This window comes from Anticarsia gemmatalis, chromosome 14 (assembly GCF_050436995.1).
Source record: "Anticarsia gemmatalis isolate Benzon Research Colony breed Stoneville strain chromosome 14, ilAntGemm2 primary, whole genome shotgun sequence".
In the NCBI taxonomy this organism is placed as follows: domain Eukaryota; kingdom Metazoa; phylum Arthropoda; class Insecta; order Lepidoptera; family Erebidae; genus Anticarsia; species Anticarsia gemmatalis.
The window spans coordinates 7,055,433-7,075,483 of NC_134758.1; the positions used below are offsets into that span (position 1 = coordinate 7,055,433).

The following is a 20,051-nucleotide window of genomic DNA, read 5'->3' on the forward strand; positions in this document are numbered from 1 at the left end:
ACAGCCACTCACATTATTTATGTATAGTTGATAAAACTGTGGCGAGAATATCAGTCAACATCCGGTTACTGTCAGCTGATTTTTTGTCTCTTATGTTGGTAGCAATAGCTATACGTCGAAAAAACCGCGTAGAAGTTTAAAGATTTCTGTTGTTTTTATGGAGTTTCGGCAGGGTTTTATTTAGCGTAGTTAATTCAGGTAGTTTGTTGGTCATATTTTTTCCATTTAAAATGCATTATGTGCAAAAGTATTTGGAAAAATTGCCATTATCCAAATTAAACAACAATGCAACAACCGGTAACAAATCGAATGTGTATCTTTATTGTAATTACTACAGCTTCTACTCCCAGAAGGTAAGCAGCAAAATAAATAAGATTTAAAATGATTTATGGACTTATTAAGTCCTATTCTGGCGCCAACTACAAATTAAAATGATATTGATAATTCCAGGTTTTAATGGCACTCTACGAAAAAAATATAGACTTCGAGCCATTAATAGTAGATATAACAAAAGGAGAACAGTATTCATCGTGGTTCCTAGACATAAATCCTCGTGGTGAAATACCAGTATTAAAAGTGAAAGACGAAGTTATCCCAGATTCTACAAGGATTTTGGATTATTTGGAATATTATCTGGATTCAGGTTTGTATCACACTTATTTAGTGAATATAATATTTCATTAGGAAGTTACATCAATAATTAAATAAACAATTTGTGTCACGTGAGTATAGTTAATTTATTAAATATTTGTGATATTTTTTTATAGAATTACCACCATTAATAAATGTGTCTACTGACAGTAAAGTGCTGGACAAAATCAATAGATTCCGGGATATGATTGAAGCCCTGCCGGCTGGTCTTATAACAGTGGGATCCTTTTACCAACCACATTTAAGTGGAACACCGAAGTTGCCGTTCATTCTGCCCGTACGAGAAATATTAAAAAGTAAGTAGGTGTGTAGATTATTAAATGTCCTCTGATAAATTATTTCAGTAACTTCATGTTGTTTAGCCGCTGTAATTAAATATGACATTCAGTTCATGAGGCTTTTAAGTGGCTTTTACTAGACTTAGTTTGTTTTGTTGACCACCTCAATTTTCCTTGACAAGGCTACTATACAAATATCATAATATATTAACATTACCCTTGGCCATTACACCAAAACTCATTACACACAGAGACTTACAGAATCTCTAATCAAATTATTCTACCTAGGTTTACACATTTTTTAAGTCTTAACAAAATTATCTTATAATGCTTTCTTAAAACAGCATGATGAAGCTAACATAATGTCTGGCAAACTAAACCTTAATTTATAGTTACAAAAACTTTCAGATCAATTATTATAATCAGAGAAACTTTTATGAGTATGAATGTGTTGGTACCTTTTCACTCCAGTATCCACTCTTATTAGTCATGCACATAAAAAAAATATAAAGACCTAATTTTGTCATGATGTGATGTGTTTTACCCACCTCATATCATGTGAATAAATTGATTATGTATATGGCAGGCAAGGTTTTACATCTGTTTGTATTTCTTCATCTATTTATCTTTGTTTATGTATGTAGGTACCTATATCATGTAGACAGAGATAACCCATCTCAATCTTAAATCAGACAGTTGCTCAGATGAAAATAATGATGATTCATAAAACTGATAAGGCAATGTTGTCTCATGATAAGCCATTTCTAGTTGCCTTGTAATGTTGAATATTTTTTGTTGATTCCTATTTATTTATGTTTCAAATAAAAAGACTAGACTATTCGCGTCATTTATCTCTCGGTTCTGAACTAGATTTTTCCGTAATTTTTATTAACAGGCACAGAACATTTAGACCTGAAACTACTACTTATATTTGTGTACCAAACAAATCATCATTATCCCGTGTGAATAACAAACAGACGACGCTCGAGCGCAGCGACGTAATGAAGGCCACCGGAGCCACTATCAACGTCACGGTTTTTTAAATATTAATAAGGTTACCGATACCGTCGCAACTCCGCTCGCCTGAAACTTATGTAAAATAAAAAACTAGTAGGTAAATTGAATAAAAAATCGTACGTGTCTAGCCTCCGTCTCTTAAAATTACGTCCTCTTTACATCGGTACATTAATTTAACATTTTTAGAAAAACTCCATTGGGGGCTGATATGATCTACTGATGTCAGTTCAGTAGTTATTGCGAGAATAGGCAACAAACGTCCTCTTCCTACAATTAATATAGTTTTGCTTGGCTTTTAAACTTCTTAACTACCAGTATTCCAATATAATATAGTTACTGTCTTGCATTCTTATTAACGATTTCTTTGCCGCCTTCCAGGGCTTAAACGTGACCATCAACTCTTTTTCTCTCCATTTATATGGAAAGTTTTGTAAGATTTTGCTATCTTCGAAACGGAAGGAGTATCTAAATTCTATGTGTACTTTTCTATAATGGAGAATGTTAACAAATTTTGATTATTAGCACTCCATATTCTCTGTTAAAAATAAAAAATACTAGTGAAAGAATTACTTTGATACGTCAATTAGTTTCCGATATATAAGTAAAACAAGTTGTAACCGCACGGTGACGGTGTGACGTCATTGTACATCTCGTTAAGTCTGGCTCACACAGTCCTTAATAATAATATTTACCATTATTACACTATAAATGTAATAAGCGGACGAAAACACAACAAAATGCTGCATAAGCTATTACATCTACGGCTGGAGACTTGATATTAAGCGGGACGCGGCCCGCGCGGCGCGGTGTAGTATGACGTCACGCTGTTAGCGGGACTTGATATTTTTCGAAACTTTGAATGCTTGTAGAATCAAAACTACTTGGTATTTTTGACTGAAACAAAAACTAATTTGCATGTACATGTACAGGCTTTACTGAGTCAAATATTTAGAGCGATTTGGCATACCTAGTAACATTCTCCAATGTTCAAAGCGCGGTGCGGTTATTTTGTAGATTTCCGTCTTTTTACCAGGCCTCATTTCCCGAAAGGTGACAATAATATATCTCTAATTATTCGCAGGTGGAGATTTAAGTAATTCCGCCAATTTAAGAAAATTAGCGGAGGAAAATCCAAAAGCAAAGAGTATCCTTCTGTACAAAGCCGAGATACAAGATCGAAAACATGAAATAATTAGCAACGAGGAAGAATACACTAAGGTTCTAAATGCCATTGACCAAGTATTGACTTATGTTGAAGACCAATTGAAAAGTCAGCCAGAAGGTAAATATACACGTTTACGTATTTAAAATACTTACAGAAGCTTATCTTGCGATTCGTATTTGTTGAGAGTCATTATTCTTGTGTCCATGGGGTAAGAAATACCTCCAGGGTAAAGCTTCGAAACCACAATCTATATATTTTTGTGGAACACACATAATTAATTTCTTCCCACGTTTTCAAGTGTAACGTCGCTTGTCGATGGCACTGTAAAAAATCCTAATTTATTTTCTGGATTCGTGTGCCTCCAAGAATAAATATACGAAAGAGCTGTGAGGGTGACAATCGACGGACAAAATATTTACATAAGAAAAAACGGAATTGTTTTATAAGAGTTCTAAATGATCAAGAGGATCTAAATGTGCGTATATTGTGCAGTGTGAAAACACTTGTCTATAACAAATAAAATGAAAAGAATATTATTAAAATATTAATTACATTGTTCACGATCACGAATGTACTGCGTTCGCATTGATGCATCGTAAGTTTATATTGTCTATGGTCTCGTCGGCAGCGTATACGACTGCTGATCTCGAGATCTCAGGTTCGATTCCCGGGTCGGTAATATGTGCTTTTGGTCTTTTCCGATTAAATTGATTAGCATATTCTAAAGAGTAGCCGGGAATTTGGTTCATTGAATTTGGAACATGCTTGGTTCGTCCCCTATTACCTACGAGACGAAACACAGATGTATTTCCGACACCTCTACCTGCACTTTCGAATATAAGAAGCGTAATGTTATGTATGTCTCTTTTTTCAGGCAATTGGCTATGTTGCGAAAACTTCAGTATAGCAGATATAAGTTTAGCTATTCTTCTTCAACGACTATGGGAACTTGGATTTGAAACAAGATTTTGGGCTGATGGAAAACGTCCGCTGTTAGAAAATTACTATGAACGCGTGAAACAACGTGACTCTTTCAAGCGCACTATCCCCAATTTACCAGTGCATCTGAAAATGATTGTAATGTCACAACCACCCGCCTATCTCGGAGCTGCAGGTGCCGCTTCTATCGGCGTGGTAGTTGCTATTGCATATATCTTTAAAAAAATTATCCATTAAAATTTTGAACCAAATTACAACCACATAAAATACCTATTTACTGTCCATTAATACCTATATTGTTTATGTTCGTTACCTACCTACCTACCCACATATTTATTCAAGGCGTTTAATTTTTATCTTGTTATTGTTACTGTGTACCATTATAATTATTGTTTCTTACTTAACTTTTTGTATGTATGAATCTGCTTTTGTAATAAAAAGCAGGAATTTTTACATACACATCAGGAAAGCTTTCCCTCAAGCTTTTATAAACCTATTTACTGAAGTAAGAATCTTATTGATTATAATGGTAGCATATTTTATTACTATTAAATTTTCAGATTGTTTAACCTGTGAATATTTAAAGTTATTTACTAGTTTAGAAGGCGTTGGAATAAAAGTTTGTTTTTGATCTCGAATGTATCCCATGAAGATATAGTTAACATTATTAATTTTTGACAAAATGTTATATAATTTGACATTTATATAGGTATTTGTTGCATCCAGGTCACTTAAAATGTTTTACTTTACACTCTTATATTGTCATTTAGGAATTGATTTCAATCAAAACATATTATCTGCAAAATAATTGAAACAGCATCTCATTATCTTATTTTAGTAATTGTATTCTCAGTAGTGTCTAATAGTAATAATAAAACAAACAGTATTAATTATTTATGTGAGATATTTATTAAATAAATTGATAGTATGAATTGCAGTTCTTTTACTTACAAAATTATAAGATTAAGGTTCATATTTCTCATTAACAAAGAACCACCTGATTACAAATTTTGTGAATGCAACCATTTTTTCCTTGAAAACACTAATTTAATAAATATTTAGAATTATTTATACAAATCAAACTTAACAATAAGCATCAACAATGATTGTAGCACAAATGTTACAACTAAAACTGTAAGCGGCTCAATAAATGTTCAGCATAGGTAGGAACAAATCTGTAAATATTTTCTCACACAGAAATATAATGTATATTTGATAGTTACCCATGAAATCTATTAAAACTGACTACAGAAATAAGTGCCCATGTATTATTAATATGTGATATAAAGTACAAACATTAATAAGCTGCCAGAGTTCATAGAACATCTAACAATAGTTAAATTATCTAGTTACTTTTAAGGTAAAAAATGACTTGAGTAATTATGAGGCTATATTATATCCTCAATTGTGACTTAAACAATAAGTTCATACTTCAAACACCAGTTAAAATACCCAACAATTTAGTCTACCTTATACACTTGACCAAAATATATCCCAAACCACACAATATCTGATACTCTACACTGTCATGATATAAAAGCAAAAAGTTGTGAGAAATCCTATCTCGTCTCTTCTCTCAAGCCATCTGATTCTTGGTTTGTTCCAATAGGCATACCCATGAAGTGCTTTCCATTTGTAGCACTTCTCTTTCTGTACACAGGTGTCGCAGCTGCCGGTTTGTCTTTATTATAATATTTAAATATACCTTCTCCAGGTAAATTTGGCAGGATGTTAGGTATTGTGTACCAAACTCTGTAGGTCACAAACCAGGTGAGTATTGCAATAACACCACTGATAAACTTTTCTACCATTATATGATAATATAATATTGTAGAAACAAGCATTACATCCCATAGAAGTTGTAATAAGGCAATGCCTATTAAAAATGCTCTCACATATGGTGTGAAATTCTCATAACTCAATTTTAAAATATTCAATTCTTCTGTAGTAATATTTTTCAAAGGATTTATACTTGCTGATTTATCATCAATACTTCTTGCATATTTTTCATCTCTTATAAAGTCTTTTATTCTTTCCCATCCGTTAATTGCCTTAGCTTCTTCAATCATAACCAAGCTAGAATAAATCAAAATAAAGCAATGGCCAGATATATCAAAGCCATTCCAAAAATGACCATTTTTCAAACAGGCTATCTTGTTATCATAAAGTTTTGTATTGCACCGTCCATAGTTGGTCTCTATTGTATTAAATACTGATGTCCAAGTGTACCAGAATATGGTAGCAACCAACAATCTGGCTAAATGAGCTGTAGCTATTAATCTTTTCTTTCCGCAACATGTTGTGTAAGAAGTCAATAGGACATAGGGCACAGTCATAAATAGTGTCCAGAACCATCCAATCTTCACAAAATATTGGTTAAATATATTATCACTCCTTGAAAAATATGTTTTTGGAAATGTCAACACATCGGCTACAATAGATAACAAAAAGAGAGCCCCTAGGTATACTGCTATTTTTAAATTGGTGTCGAAGAATAGAATTTTTTTGCAAACATGCACTATCATCAACACAAATATTTCTAATATTGATGATTCTTCACGTGTAGGCTTCGTTCCTTTAGGTTCAAGTGGCTCATTTTGCACTTTAAAGTTCATTCGGGAACTTTTGAAACTTCCTCGGCTTGTCATGATTCCGAAGTTATTTTCATTTACTCTTATTTTTGTTGAACAAAACTGAGATTTTCATATGATTTCGTTACATTAATAATATTACCGGTTAATTCCAGTAGGTAAGTACACTTATAGAGTAAAATTTATTTCCTGGTTCTGAAAAAGAGGTTGTCTCACCATGATTAGTATATTTTTAGAGACAAAGCTGTTCTGTAATGTTCAGAGAATGTTCTAACGCGTTCAGCGAAAAGTACAGTAGTTTTTTGACAATCAGTGTCAAAATAAACTTATGATTTTGTCTTTGGACGAATCAAAGGTCAAATGATACAATATGTACATCACTATCATACTATGAAATGGGCTATAATCACCCATTATACCTCTGCATACTAAATAACAACAATTTAAAGTCCTCTCATTAATCTGTCTGTCTTTTTACAATAAAATTTATTTATATGTTGAATGTATGAACTCAAAAAGATGGAAATGATTACGAGTAGAAATGAAATTATTCCTAAAGTAATTGTCGGTTTGGTCGCAATGCAATACCGCAAACTCTTTATTTCTTTTTTATATCATAGCTACCTGTTTTATTCTGGCATGTTAACCATTCTTTGATTCTACAGTAGGTACCTACCTAAATAATCCCTAATCTTGAGTACCTAAATAATCGACTGATAAATATTTCTGATTTTAATGTTGGCAATCTTACGAGTATAGTGTTTTGTTAGCAAGCAAGCCGAAAGCGTTCTGTTCTCAAAGTGAAGCCGTAATTATATGTGTTAGATTTTCCCTCCTTTTACGTTTACAAATTCTTATCAAGTGTATTAGCGTGAAAATCCTTATAATCGTAATCTTTACAATGAGGAAGATATCTAAGAGTCGCGCTGAAGATGATGTTGTATCTTCTACCAACGGGTCAGTTGTTAATGAAGAGCCAGCGGCAGAACGCCAAACTGAGCCCGACGAGAAAGAGCTTGAATCTGAATCAAACGAAAATATGGAATTCAATGAAGATGAATCTTCTAGTACTGTAAAAGAATCGCATCCTAAGAAAGGTAAAGCCAAAAATAAGAATAAAAAAAAGAAGTCTGAAAAAGATAAAAATACCAACGAAGAGGAATACGAGGTTGGTAACTCAGTAATTTTAGGTTTGTAAATATTCGGACCTGGAAGTGTTTAGCAAGATTGAGTACATAAATAACCCAGTTGCAAGGGTATTAATAATATTGATTGACACATATTAGATTTATATGTCATATAAATCTAATATTTTGCAGTGCCGCGCTATTCTTCGTGTTGTTTTTTATTGCTCTTATTATTTTGGTAGTGATTTCAAGCCGCTAGCTAGTATTTCAATAGTTTTCATTAAATTTAATTAAGTCAAATTGTTTTCACACATAAAGTGCATGATCAGTCTTATATGAATAGTCAAAATAAACAATACCAAGTATAAAATAAAATCTGTTTACAAGTTTAAAGAATGACCTGTATTCTTTAAAACTTGTAAACAGAAAATTTTATATTGAATACTTTGGATATAAAACATTTTTTGCCATTAAGTGTAAAACAAAGCAACATGATCATAAAACTGATCAAAACATTGCAAACTAAGAATAATCCCTAGGTAAGTAGAGAAAGTTTTCAGTCTGAGAAAAAATAATGAAATTATTTTAATAGACCAATGTAATGAAAATAAGGTCTTATTTGAACTCTATTAAGGTACATTTTTTAAAAGTAATATCAGAAACAAATTAATGAAAGTCTAAAACAACAGCAACATGGTTACAATAATAGTTTTGAATAAATAAAAAGAAACAAATATTTATACCATGTGGAATATAACAGTTTCAAAGTGTTGAGGTAATTTATGTTATTAATTTATTTGAACAGGTGGAAAGAATTATTGATTCAAAGAGGATTAAGGGAAAACTTCATTATCTAATACGCTGGAAAGGATATTCTGCGGACAGTGACACTTGGGAACCAGAAAACACACTATCTTGCCCGGACCTAATTAACAAATTCAATGATGAAGTAAGCATATATTTTGCTGGCAAAAGCATGTGTAATGTCAATTTAAGCTCAGGTTCTGCTTGATGCAATGAATTGCATATTACGGAACCAACATGAAAACTAAGTAGAAAACAAGACTTTCCATATTAACAATCAGAAAACTGCAAAACTAATTAAAGTGTTTTGTGCTTATTCAAGTGCGAGTATGAGCACCAATTGTGTTGCTGTTCTCCATGAATACTTTACTTTACTGTATTGTATTATTATCTAGCATACAGTAAAACTAACCCAATTTTATGAGTCTAGATTTTTTGTAAAGTAATTATTGTATTTTAAGCTGAATACCTCTTCTTCATTCTTCTAATATGGTGGATATTATTATGTGATTTATTTTACTTAGAAAGAAAATTCTAAGAATAAGGATGCTAAACCAGAGAAAAGGAATAATAAAAGGAAAGCTGCAAAAGATAGCAAGGTGACCTCAAAGAGAGCAAAAAGTGACTGGGATGGCAAAACTGCTGATGAAAATGCTGAATATGAGGTAAATAAAGCTTAAAAAATCCACAATGGACACTTTAAAAATATTTTTGGAATCATGTGTTTATGCACTAGCCAAAATGTTTTAATTGTGACTGAAAACTGTACAAAAGCATTTAATTTTTATTGTCAATGATTATATTCTTTAATTTAGTACCTTGACCTTCTCCTTGTACTCTGTGTTGTTATTTACTTTCTGCTTTTGTTATTTCAGGTCGACAGAATTTTAGAAGTTCGCGTCAAAAAAAATGGCAAGAGAGAGTTCTTTATCCATTGGAAGGGATGGTCTAGTAAATTTGATTCCTGGGAACCAGAAAGTAATTTAAGTTGCCCAGAGTTGATTAAGAAATTTATGGATAAGGTAATTATATACACTGAGCTTTAAATACTAATCTATTCTGTAAATATATATATATGTATACTAGATCGCAGTATTATTAGCGAATGTCTTTTTTTTTGGTGTGGTCGTACGTCAGTAGACCTTACTCCCAGCAGAATCTAATTTGAACTTGATCTGGCTTACTCTCGACATTCGAATTCGATTCCAATAGTCGCGGATTCGAGTTTGTGTCGAAAAGTCAGTTCTGGTTGTTGCCCACAAAGATAGCCGCTAAGCCATGTCAAAAAATTTAGTTGACCACCAACTATACGTTAAAAAAAATAACAAAAGTCTATGTCAAGTTCGGTCTTTGTGGCTTTGGCAGCTTTCTGTCTGGCTAGGCCTATATTTGTTTGGTAATGGGTTAAAAATATTACAACTGTCCAGCAGACTCCATGACTAAATAAAAGCGTAATATTTTATTTTCCAACAGGTGAGCAAGGCCCGCTCCGTAGACGCTCGAAACTTAAGAGTGGCACCGGTAACCACCAATCGTTACACGTTACAGGACCCTTCATCTGGACGCCGACTGAGCAAAAGGCGCGGACAGCGTCAGAGGTAATGTTTTTTTAAAAATGAAAATTTATTGCCTGGTTGTATCAATTAATGGGTCACTGGTAGACCTGGATATGCTTTTCATGCACCACTTGTTAGTGTGAACACCAATTTTAAATACATTTCAGTATAAGAGTAGTATTTATGAATTTAACAGATTAATTTAGCTGCTGTGTTAGTTAGACAGTTAAAGAAAAATTACATAAAAGCTGTTCCTTACGATTCTCGCCGTCAGTTTGATAAACTTTTTATTTGTATTATTTACAGAGTACGTTACGACAACGCCGAATAAAGGGGGCTCAGAATAACCTTTTTAAATGGTATTGTTATTACATGTACCATAAACTTATCATATAAGAAAGATTTTGAAAGTGTTGAATTAAACATAAATATTTCAAATATTATTTTATAGTTAAATATTTTTTATTTTCTGTTCAGTGACAGTAGTGTTGAACATATATTATATAAGTATGTTGTGAAGAAATGGCACATATTTGTAGACAAATGACTGTCTCAGATTTTATTTTAAAGAGTTATACAGAAATATAGGTATATGAGGCTCGAAATACATGTCTTATCATATTGTATAGGCATTTACTATCAACTTGTTGCTGTATATACTATAATAAGTATTGCGATTGTGTGTGGATATGGATCATCACGCAGTTTCTCTTCGTTTATGCTATTATTGGTTTAAAATATATCATGTATCAGCCTGCCCTGGCATTGTCCAGGTAACACCATGTTAACCTTAACAAATTGTACTTTGAAATCCGTTAGATTAAAAGTTTATTTGCGAACACTCGGACGCTGTGAAAGGATTTAAATTTTCAATATCTCGCGAATATAGTGAAAGTTATATGTTGGTATTAAATGTAACCCTCTAAAATGCCTATAAATAAATTTTAAAACGGATTGTGGCCTCTGGATCTAACCAATGTATACTATATCATGTAGATATACATGACATGTATTGAATTATAAATATTTGTGTAGAAGTTTCTATTTGAGATAAAAAGGAGGATGTCTGTACTTTGAAGTCCATATAAAAGTATTCTACAATAATAGATAATAATATAACTGTTACAATGTCTGTCCGTATGTGAAGCTTTGACGGCCCAATCGCTAGACAGATTTTGATGAAATTCAGCACGAACATATTGGTATTAGTCCAGAGGCCATTTTCTTCTCGATCTCTTTTTGGCTGCTTATGTGAGTATCATTGTCGAAGTCAAACTGCTTTGTTAAGTTAGTGTATATTTAACTACATATACTGTTTATCTATTAATTGTGCTAAGTGCAATATAGCATAGTTTTTTTTATTAGATTTCTGGCTCTGTAAGTTGTGAATAAAACAGATGATTTGAAGTTATATCATCATTGAAAACTTTTACAGACCCTTTTTATTTTTAAAGAAACCTTACAAATATATCCAAGTCTCGTTTTATAAAAAATCTAATAGATTGAATTGGCCACAGAAGGTGCTATATTTAATCGCTAAACTGCTGCTCTTGTCATCCACATTGTCAGCAAAAACATTCATTGCTTTTCCACTGCTGTGCAGTTGCGTTTTATAACCTATTAAAGCCTTTAGTCCAAAAACACAAGGTTGATTTAAATGTGCACTTTTATGTCATAGTGGTACAGAATTAAAGGAAATGTCTACATCAGATAAGACTACGTTTTAAATTAGGTAATATTACAAAAGTAAGGTTCAATCGAGTAAGAACTAATATCAATAAATTACTATTTTAAGAGTACATGCTATGTTCGTTACCGGTATTGGTAATACCGGTATTGGAGTAGAGTTTTGCGATGGTAAAATTATTTTAGCTAAGTACAATTACCAGTTCTCCTTAAATTATGAACCTCTACTCTGTACAATACCTATCTATAAAATATGTGTTTCGGTATAGGAGTGTTGGCCAAAAGATGAATTCAGTTCCGTTTCTGCGCTAAACATTAATGATTTGCTTTGTTAGTAAATAATTTTTAGAAATGTTAATCGGTTGTTAATACGTCGATATTTTTAAATTTATGCTTATAAGTAGACGATTATAAGTACCTATACGAGTCATTTGTCTACAAAGCTTTCAATATTTTACAGAAACAGATCGTACCTTGTACTAACGTGGTCATTCATAATCAAAGTAGCAAAAGTAATGTAGTGGAATCTCATCGAGTATTAGCCGCCTTTACACACACACTCTATCCCACGTTCTTAGGAGCGTACAGGATTAAGCGCGTGTAAAAAGGCGGTTATTGTCACAGTTTTCCGGAGGGTATTTTGCTCCTATTGTATTATTGATGCAGGTTGTGCATTAGGATTAGTTTTGTTTACTGTAGGTACGTTAGGCACGTAACGCATGAATCATCATGACCAGAAAGTGACGTGTTAATTTAAAATTGACTTTACTACGAGCACGAGTAACAGTAGCTACAAATAGTAAATTGTAAAGAAATGTAATGCATTTCTTGATGACCAAGTCCTCTCGCTGTCCAAAGCGTCTGCAAAAGACAATCGGTAACGTCACAGAAGTAAAGGAAAATATGTAATATTATGTAGGGTAGAGTAAAAATATGTATGTAAAGAACTTGTGGTCAACATTACTATTCCGAAACTGTATGTACCTAGATGTTAAAAAATGTAAACGGTTTTTGTGTGCATTTTACTTTCTAAGTATTCTACGATAGTGAATAAAAATAATAATTAAAGAAAAGATTAATTCAGTGTAATTCTTGTTTTATTTTTAATTCATATTGTTTTTCCCATGGGATATTTAAATGACCTTACCTATTACAGGAAGTTTTCAGTGCGTAGATACGAACGAGTTGTTTAAAAAATTCGGGATGGTCAGGTTTTAGGACTGGGCAGTGTATTAGCAATAGTTTCAGTGGTGGTGGTTTAATAGGAATCCTTTAATGTGGATCTAATTATATTTACTAACGGTAATCTGACTATGTTCCCTGTTGTCGATTGGTCTGCAGTTTAAATACCTGAGCAGTGATAGCCGAGTGGTATAAGTCGGCACCTCTCACGCAAGTGGTTGCAAGTTCGATCCCGAAGTAATACACTAATGACTTTTCGAAGTTATATGTGTAATCACTTGTTCCAACGGTGAAATACATCGTGGGGAAACCTTGCATGCCTAAAAATTTGTATAATACGTTTATTTAAGGCATGCAAAGTCCGCAACCCGCACTTGACCAGCGTGGTGGACTCATGGCCTAACCCCTCCCACATTACGGGAGGAGACCCTTGCCCAGCAGTGGGACATTAATGAGTTAAATTTATTTTGTTTATAATTTATTGTGTCGATATGTTGAACAATTGATTTTGATAGATTTTTCTTACATCTGTTCCTGTGTATCGGAAAAGCTACTTAATACTTTTAAGCCTTGGTGTATGGTCGGCATTGGTCGGTGTTGAATCTCAAAGGAAATGAAACAAACATGTAGGTAGTGTTCAAAATATTTTTTCCTCCGAAATAAATAAATTTAGATTAACAGTTTAACATATCGCTATAATTTGCCGTTAGTTTTATATTTGGATTACAAAACTGGTGATTCAGACAAGCGAGGTTATCATTAAATATATTAACTCGGTCTAAAATAATCTCTTAACATATATCTATAACTTATTTTCTTTCTTACGTTCTTTAGATAGGGAGGATCTCATCATACAGGTATAGACGCATTTAGACGCGTCTGTAATTTTCTACAATATCGTAATTAGGTAACGAGCGTACGTCAAATCGAAGATAATACAGTTTCGTCATCGAGGTCGTCTCGAGGAAAACCGGCCACTAAACTATACCCTCTAGATCGGGTCGCGGCGGGGCTCCCAGCGACAGTTCGAAGTCGAGCGGCGGCGGCTCGCAGCGGCGCGGCGCGCGCGGCGCCAGCGTCACCGTCTCGGCCGGCGCGCGCCGCCCGCACGCGCCGCAGCTCGCCTCCGCGCCCGCCCCCTCGCCCTCCGCCCCGCCCGCGCACTCCGCGTGCGCCGCCCGCGCGCAGTGCCCCGTGCGCACCGGCGCGCGCTCCGCCAGGCGCCGCCCGCAGCGCACGCAGCGCCCGCGCACCGCCAGCCCGCGCGCCGCCGCCGCCAGCGCGCGCGCCAGCCGCTCGTGCACCTCGCGCCGCCCCGCGCGCGCCGCACTGCGCCACGCCGCGCGCCGCCGCGCCGCGCACGCCAGCAGCGCCAGCGCCACGCGCGGGGCCGCGCACGCGCGCCGCAGCGTCTCCTCGGGCGGCAGGTAGGCGGCCGCCTCCAGCAGCAGCGCGGCCGGCGGCGCCGCCGTCCCGCGCAGCAGGCGCGCCCACAGCTCGGCGGCGGCGGTCGGCGGCAGCGCGGGGGCGGCGCGCGCGCACAGCTCGGCGCCGGCGGCGGCGAGGCGGGCCGCGTCGCGCTCGTCGTCGGTCGCGGCGGCGAGTCTCAGGATCGCGTCGAGGGCGGCGCCGGGGTCGCCGACCGCCTCGAGGCACTGGGGCTCCGCCTCCGGCGGCCCCTCCTCGCGCACGATCGCGAGCGCCTCCTCGGGCCGCACGAGACCGACGTTCTCGGCGAGGAAGGCGCGCACGGCGTCCGGTCGCCGCCGACACAGGTTCCGAAGGTGAGCGGCGGCCGCGTCGCCGGCGAGGCGGCCGGCTTCGGCTAGATGTCGGCCGAACTCGACCGCTTCGTCGCCGGAGACGGCCCGAAGGACGGCCGCGCAGCCGTCTGCGAAGCGTTCGCCCGCCAATCCCGCCGCGGCGCCCGGACGCAGTTTGACCAGAGCGGGCAGATACTTTTCGAAATTCTTCATCGCGTCCTCGTCATTGTCGATCAGAGGCCGGAGGTACTCGAAGAGTTCGTCGATGTCGGCGTTAGACGGTACAGAGATTTCGAAGAAATCCTGAAGAGCGCGCTCGTGTTTACCTAAAATTGCGTCGATGCGCCATCGTACGCGCGGACGTTGATCTGCGGCGCCGTATTGCTCTTCGAGGAGTTCTCTTTGAACGCGAGTCCTCGTCAAAAGCGAAAACCAGGCTCGGTCTGCGCGTTCACAATTGGTTATAGCTGCCAATTCTCGTAGACCGATGATCACTTCTTGATCGGTCGGCAGAGCACCTGAGTTCAGCTGTGTCGTCAAAAACTCCAAAATTTCTACTCGATCTTCGGTTTCCTATAATATTTCAATACATCGGCGAATTAGTCACATTGAGACGAATCAATACGTGTAGGAATAAGTAGGAGTAAACAAATAAATTATAATTACCGGTAGTTCTCGCGAAAAAGCTAGTAGCGCCCGAGCGACTCTCAGTCTGTTCTGTTTGCCGAGCGGCCCGACGAACGGAGGATCACGAGCGCTCTGTTCTAGCAGTCGGACGGCCGCCGCCGCATCGTGCTCCACCATCACTCTCAACGGTGAGCGGCCTCCGCCCGTACCGTCCCTCTGTAACGGTCCAATTATACCTTCAATTCATACCGATTGGCATAGCTTATTTAAACGTACAATTCGGTAGAACGATAGTCTCTCTCTCTTTTTCTCTATCTATTCTAAGTGCACGCAGACAAAAAGAATGGTTCTAACGACGATCGAGTCGTCGCCCTTTAAACGATCACTCGTAAAGTCGGATTCAGCAAAGAGGTACCTAATGCTATACTAGCATGGCATTCACATTACGCGATATATCGCAAGCGTTCGTTTTTAACGGCCCAGTCGACCGCGACCGGCCGCGAGGGGGCAGAGGGTGGTGATATGCACGAATTCGACGTGCCCCAATCGGTAACCCGAATATATAATCGTATAGGACAATGTAAACGCGTTCATAACAATGTATGGCGTGCGATACGGTCAATAGATAGATCTCGGCATATACTATATTATCTTGCGCAGTCCGGAAGCAGGTCGAGCTACAAGGTGCAGGCGTACCTCGTCGTTGAGCAGCGCCAGCAGCGCGTCGTGGCGGGCGGAGGGGCGCGCGTGCGGCGGCAGCGCGCGGCCGGCGGCGCCGCGGCCCGCCAGCGCGTCGGCCGCCGCCACCACGAGCGCGCAGCCGGCGCAGGCGCAGCGCCCGCCCGCGCGCCGCGCGCACGCCGCCGACACGTGCGCCGACAGCTCGCGCATGGCGCCGCCGCCGCCGCCTGCCGGACCGCACCGACCGTTAGTTCCGACGGGACTACGTTTTAAAAGTTGCCTCGACAAAAAATGCTAATTAGTAGTTTATTCTGTACGCCGAGAGCCTGTTCCGATTCGATGTTTCTCGATTCTTCGAAATGGACTAGAATAAAATAGTGATAACGTTTCTCCTTTTCGTCGCTCCGACAGACGAGCGGCCTCGGGCTCGAGAACTCGTCGGAGACGCCGATCGAAACGGTGCCCCCTAGCCGTCGACCGGTAGTCGGCGAGCCGCGAGCGTGGCGTCCTCTAGCTCGATGTAGAGAAGCTTCGCATCTAGTTACGATGCGTGCTTACGTTAAGCGGAAGCCTATTCGACGCGAAGGAGAAAAACGAGGCGGGCCGCGGGGACGATCCGTTCCCGAGTCGATGTGACTACTGTCATACATCTGATACATCACACCTACCTAGCATAACGAGTGAGTGAATAAATCGTACCTAAGGCCGCGGCTATCGCACCCACCGCCCTCCACAGGCCCTTCTCTCTGGTGAGAACGCTCGCTCGATGTGGGTCCAGCGACGTCAGAGGCAGTGACGCTATCACTCTTTCCACGAGACCCGGCTCGAACTCGGCCAATTTCTCTAGAAGCGCCTGAAATATTAATAAATCAAATTAGTTAGGCTTCAAATTTAGGAATAAAGTAGCAGTCACCCTGCCTCACACGGCCCTAGAGGTGCAAAAATCGGAATGAATAATTCGATCGACCGATGATCGCGTCTAGTAAATGTTCACTCACTTGGGTACAATCAGGAGACGGAGCCGCATTAGAAAGATCGCCACGAACCGCTGCGTCTCCTAAGGCTTCTACAAATGCTTCTTCATGAGAACATTCTTCCCATAGACGGTTCCAAAGTTCCTCACTAAAACAGAATGCAACATAATTTCTCATATCTAACATAATAATTTATATTCACAAAAAAATTATATAAAATAACTCGCCTTAAATCATATTTCAGGCATAATTTGACAATTTGATCGGAAACTTGTTTATTACTTAAAACCTCTGGACTTTCAGATATAGCGACTATAAACCGATTGGCTACAGCCTTTGCATAAGTTCCTTCTATCGAGCAAAGCAAGCGTAAAGCTTGTAGGTATCGGCCCGATGTCAGAAACGCCGTAGCTCTCTCGAGAATATGTCGAGGTCGTACACGAACTATTCCGCGACGGCCGAGCAAAGAAAGAGCTCCTTCACAAACGCATGCTCCCCCGAGGGCACTCACTCCAGCCGTGCACATTGCCCGGGAAACACGTCCGTCTGTCCAATGACCCTAAAATAGCAATATTTTATAAAACACGTGTGTCGGAAAACTATGTATAACAAAATATAATAAATCTTTAAACCTTTTAACCCGTGCTATCAAACAAATTGTTCCTAAGTAGGGAAGTAAACATTGAAATACTGGTTTGGTGTAAAGGTATGTTCCACATAAATTAATAATTTTACAAATTAAGCTGTAATAAATAAATCAAGTCAAATTATACCTTAAAAAATGCTGATGCGTAAACTGGTTCTGTGTGAGAAAGATCAAGGGGTTTGTCATAATCTTCTCCCCACAAACGTAAATTTTCATCTGCATCAAAAATCGCTAAATTGCCGCCGAGCCAGCCGAGCCACAGAGGACTTGCAGTCAATTCTACACGCTGAATCGGTCTGAGCGATATATTGGCTCCAGTAATGGTTAATGAAAGCCATTGTAACATCCTCGCACGACCGCATACTAATACGCGCTCATCTGTTTCACTCCATTCTAAAACTGGAAGCGTGTCTGGCGGTCCTACGAGACGTAATCCAGCAGCGCGGCCTCCTGCTACAATAATAACTCGGGAGAGTGTCGCTAGTGCCAAAATACGAGCATCTCGAGCAGCCATAGCCACTACCTCTCCACGTGCACCGGAAAACAGGCATGACGTCCGTGCAGAACGTACTCCAAGTGGACGCGAAAACTTTATCAACCAGACAGAGCCGCCGGTGTCCAATGCAAGCCCTGAAGTGCCGGCCCATGTCACACGTAATGTACCCCAGATTTCACCTCCCAGTGTGACCCGTCTTAGAATTGTGCCACGAATACTTTCGTATTGGCATATTAATCCCCTTGCATAGCCTGCTAAGAGTCTTGTGCAATCTTGATTGTATGCTAAGCATGAGACAGCCCCTCTATCAGTATTTGAATCACACACCCATCGTAAAGTTTGTTCATGAAAAGACAGTAGATGGCCATGGGCCGTGCCCACAGTTAATTTTGCTTCTGTTCCAACACTTAGTGCTGTAGCAGCACCGGCTGATGATCTGTCCTAGAAAATAATTAATAATTTGTCGGTACGATTAATGAGACTGTGGCTCCGATCGGACGATTAAAAAGAAGGGGGAAGGCCAACAATCAGCAGTGTAAAACTTAAAATGGTAGAAGGCCAAAATAAAATAAATACAAACTTGTGCTTGTAGGAGCTGCTGAGAAACTTTTTGTAAAAACTCTACTTGTAGTGCTGAGCATGAAGCAGGCTCTTCTTCATGTTTTGTTTCTTTGGTTTTATTTGATTGTTCCTCTTCGTCAGTGGACAAAACTTCAGCTAATGTTGGCGAATCACTTGCAGGCAATGCATATTCAACTTCGTCTAACTGAAACATAAATTATGAAATGTATTTCATCTTGTCTTGAGACTATCCCACTCAAAATAAATTATGTAAGCATTATAAGAATTAGTTTAGTACATAAAAGGTAATTTTGTACACTGAAAGTTCAGTCAGTACAAATATGTGTATTGTATTTACAAATCAAGACAATAGCAATGATTATAATCATCAACACAAACTTATGCAATACATATAATGTACATAACTAACTAAAGTCTTAGACTCTAGCTGAGGAAAGCAAAACTACATGGGATACAATCTGTAAATAGCTTTTGCCATTTTTACCTAATTTGGTTCAGCTGGTTTGATGTGAAAGAGGGACATACAAATGATAACACTTTAATATTTATAATATTATGTTCAAGTAAGAAATTGAATATAATTTATCTTTAGCTGTATTTAGGTATTTCATATCTATGTAATATGTATTTATATTTATTAGATCTTGAAAAAACTTACTGGTTACTGGAATAATATTATTAAAAATGGGCGTAACATACATAACATACAGTGGGAATATGTGTCAACAACTTTGATTATATTAAGAAAAGTAAATAGTTTCATATTAAATACCATACCTCTTCAATATCAAGATATTGTAGGCTTTCAACAGATTCTAAATCAGAATCTAATAGTGACTGTACAGAGGGCGTTTTCAACAGATCCATGGCAGATGGCTTTTAAATTCATTAATCAATGATCAAATCACACCTGCAAGAGAAGAAAAGGTTAAGTCAGTAAGATAATTAGCCGGTATTGTAAGTATCCAAAAGTTTATCACATTTAACGATTCCCAAAACCTATACATATAGTCTCATTCAATCTTAAGCTGATTTGGCTGAGTTTTCAGTGTAAAATATATAACAAAGAATGTAAGATACTTACCCATCTCAGGATCACAATAATAAAAGAGCAGCCAAGGTAGTATATTTATGACCATCAAAATTTGGGTTTAACCGAGGTGACACTGATCGTAGACCAAATTATTACAGATATCATAAATTACAATAACAAGATCAAAATAGTGAATGATACGATATCATTGACAGCTGTCAGCTGTCACTGTTTGTTATGTGAAATTCAGTGC

At 38.1% G+C, this 20,051-nt stretch overlaps 4 protein-coding genes across 4 annotated transcripts; 2 read left to right on the forward strand and 2 right to left on the reverse strand.

Moving 5' to 3' along the window:
• Positions 1 to 87: 87 nt before the first annotated feature.
• On the forward strand, positions 88 to 4,982 carry Gdap1 (ganglioside induced differentiation associated protein 1). The gene is made up of 5 exons (XM_076122964.1): positions 88 to 353; positions 451 to 643; positions 768 to 947; positions 3,028 to 3,228; positions 3,986 to 4,982. Exons 1-5 carry the CDS (start codon positions 231 to 233, stop codon positions 4,285 to 4,287), a joined length of 999 nt encoding a protein of 332 aa, XP_075979079.1. The 5' UTR covers positions 88 to 230; the 3' UTR covers positions 4,288 to 4,982.
• Positions 4,937 to 6,952, reverse strand: Fitm (acyl-coenzyme A diphosphatase Fitm). The gene has a single exon (XM_076122963.1). The coding sequence runs from the start codon at positions 6,696 to 6,698 to the stop codon at positions 5,610 to 5,612; it is 1,089 nt and encodes a 362-aa protein (XP_075979078.1). The 5' UTR covers positions 6,699 to 6,952; the 3' UTR covers positions 4,937 to 5,609.
• Positions 6,953 to 7,397: 445 nt separating this feature from the next.
• On the forward strand, positions 7,398 to 12,903 carry LOC142978576 (chromobox protein homolog 3-like). The gene is made up of 6 exons (XM_076123072.1): positions 7,398 to 7,809; positions 8,574 to 8,717; positions 9,097 to 9,237; positions 9,448 to 9,594; positions 10,046 to 10,170; positions 10,435 to 12,903. Exons 1-6 carry the CDS (start codon positions 7,543 to 7,545, stop codon positions 10,457 to 10,459), a joined length of 849 nt encoding a protein of 282 aa, XP_075979187.1. The 5' UTR covers positions 7,398 to 7,542; the 3' UTR covers positions 10,460 to 12,903.
• A 720-nt stretch (positions 12,904 to 13,623) lies between these two features.
• On the reverse strand, positions 13,624 to 20,043 carry Vps8 (vacuolar protein sorting 8). The gene is made up of 10 exons (XM_076123068.1): positions 19,850 to 20,043; positions 19,543 to 19,675; positions 18,764 to 18,949; positions 17,815 to 18,624; positions 17,269 to 17,600; positions 17,066 to 17,189; positions 16,767 to 16,920; positions 16,083 to 16,294; positions 15,426 to 15,602; positions 13,624 to 15,332 (listed from the first exon to the last, which is right to left on the reverse strand). Exons 2-10 carry the CDS (start codon positions 19,630 to 19,632, stop codon positions 13,974 to 13,976), a joined length of 3,444 nt encoding a protein of 1,147 aa, XP_075979183.1. The 5' UTR covers positions 19,633 to 19,675; positions 19,850 to 20,043; the 3' UTR covers positions 13,624 to 13,973.
• Between the last annotated feature and the right edge of the window lie 8 nt (positions 20,044 to 20,051).

Bases quoted from the DNA above. Each gene is read 5' to 3' on its own strand.
- Vps8 (XM_076123068.1), bottom strand. From the start codon at position 19,632: ATGGATCTGTTGAAAACGCCCTCTGTACAGTCACTATTAGATTCTGAT. The intron at 17,601-17,814 runs GTATAATTTGAC...TTGCTATTTTAG, and splicing joins ACGCATCAGCATTTTTTAAG to GGTCATTGGACAGACGGACG. The intron at 15,333-15,425 runs GTAATTATAATT...GAAATATTATAG, and splicing joins CTTTTTCGCGAGAACTACCG to GAAACCGAAGATCGAGTAGA.
- Gdap1 (XM_076122964.1), top strand. From the start codon at position 231: ATGCATTATGTGCAAAAGTATTTGGAAAAATTGCCATTATCCAAATTA. The intron at 948-3,027 runs GTAAGTAGGTGT...AATTATTCGCAG, and splicing joins CGTACGAGAAATATTAAAAA to GTGGAGATTTAAGTAATTCC. The intron at 3,229-3,985 runs GTAAATATACAC...CTCTTTTTTCAG, and splicing joins ATTGAAAAGTCAGCCAGAAG to GCAATTGGCTATGTTGCGAA.
- Fitm (XM_076122963.1), bottom strand. From the start codon at position 6,698: ATGACAAGCCGAGGAAGTTTCAAAAGTTCCCGAATGAACTTTAAAGTG.
- LOC142978576 (XM_076123072.1), top strand. From the start codon at position 7,543: ATGAGGAAGATATCTAAGAGTCGCGCTGAAGATGATGTTGTATCTTCT. The intron at 7,810-8,573 runs GTTGGTAACTCA...TTATTTGAACAG, and splicing joins CCAACGAAGAGGAATACGAG to GTGGAAAGAATTATTGATTC. The intron at 8,718-9,096 runs GTAAGCATATAT...TATTTTACTTAG, and splicing joins TTAACAAATTCAATGATGAA to AAAGAAAATTCTAAGAATAA.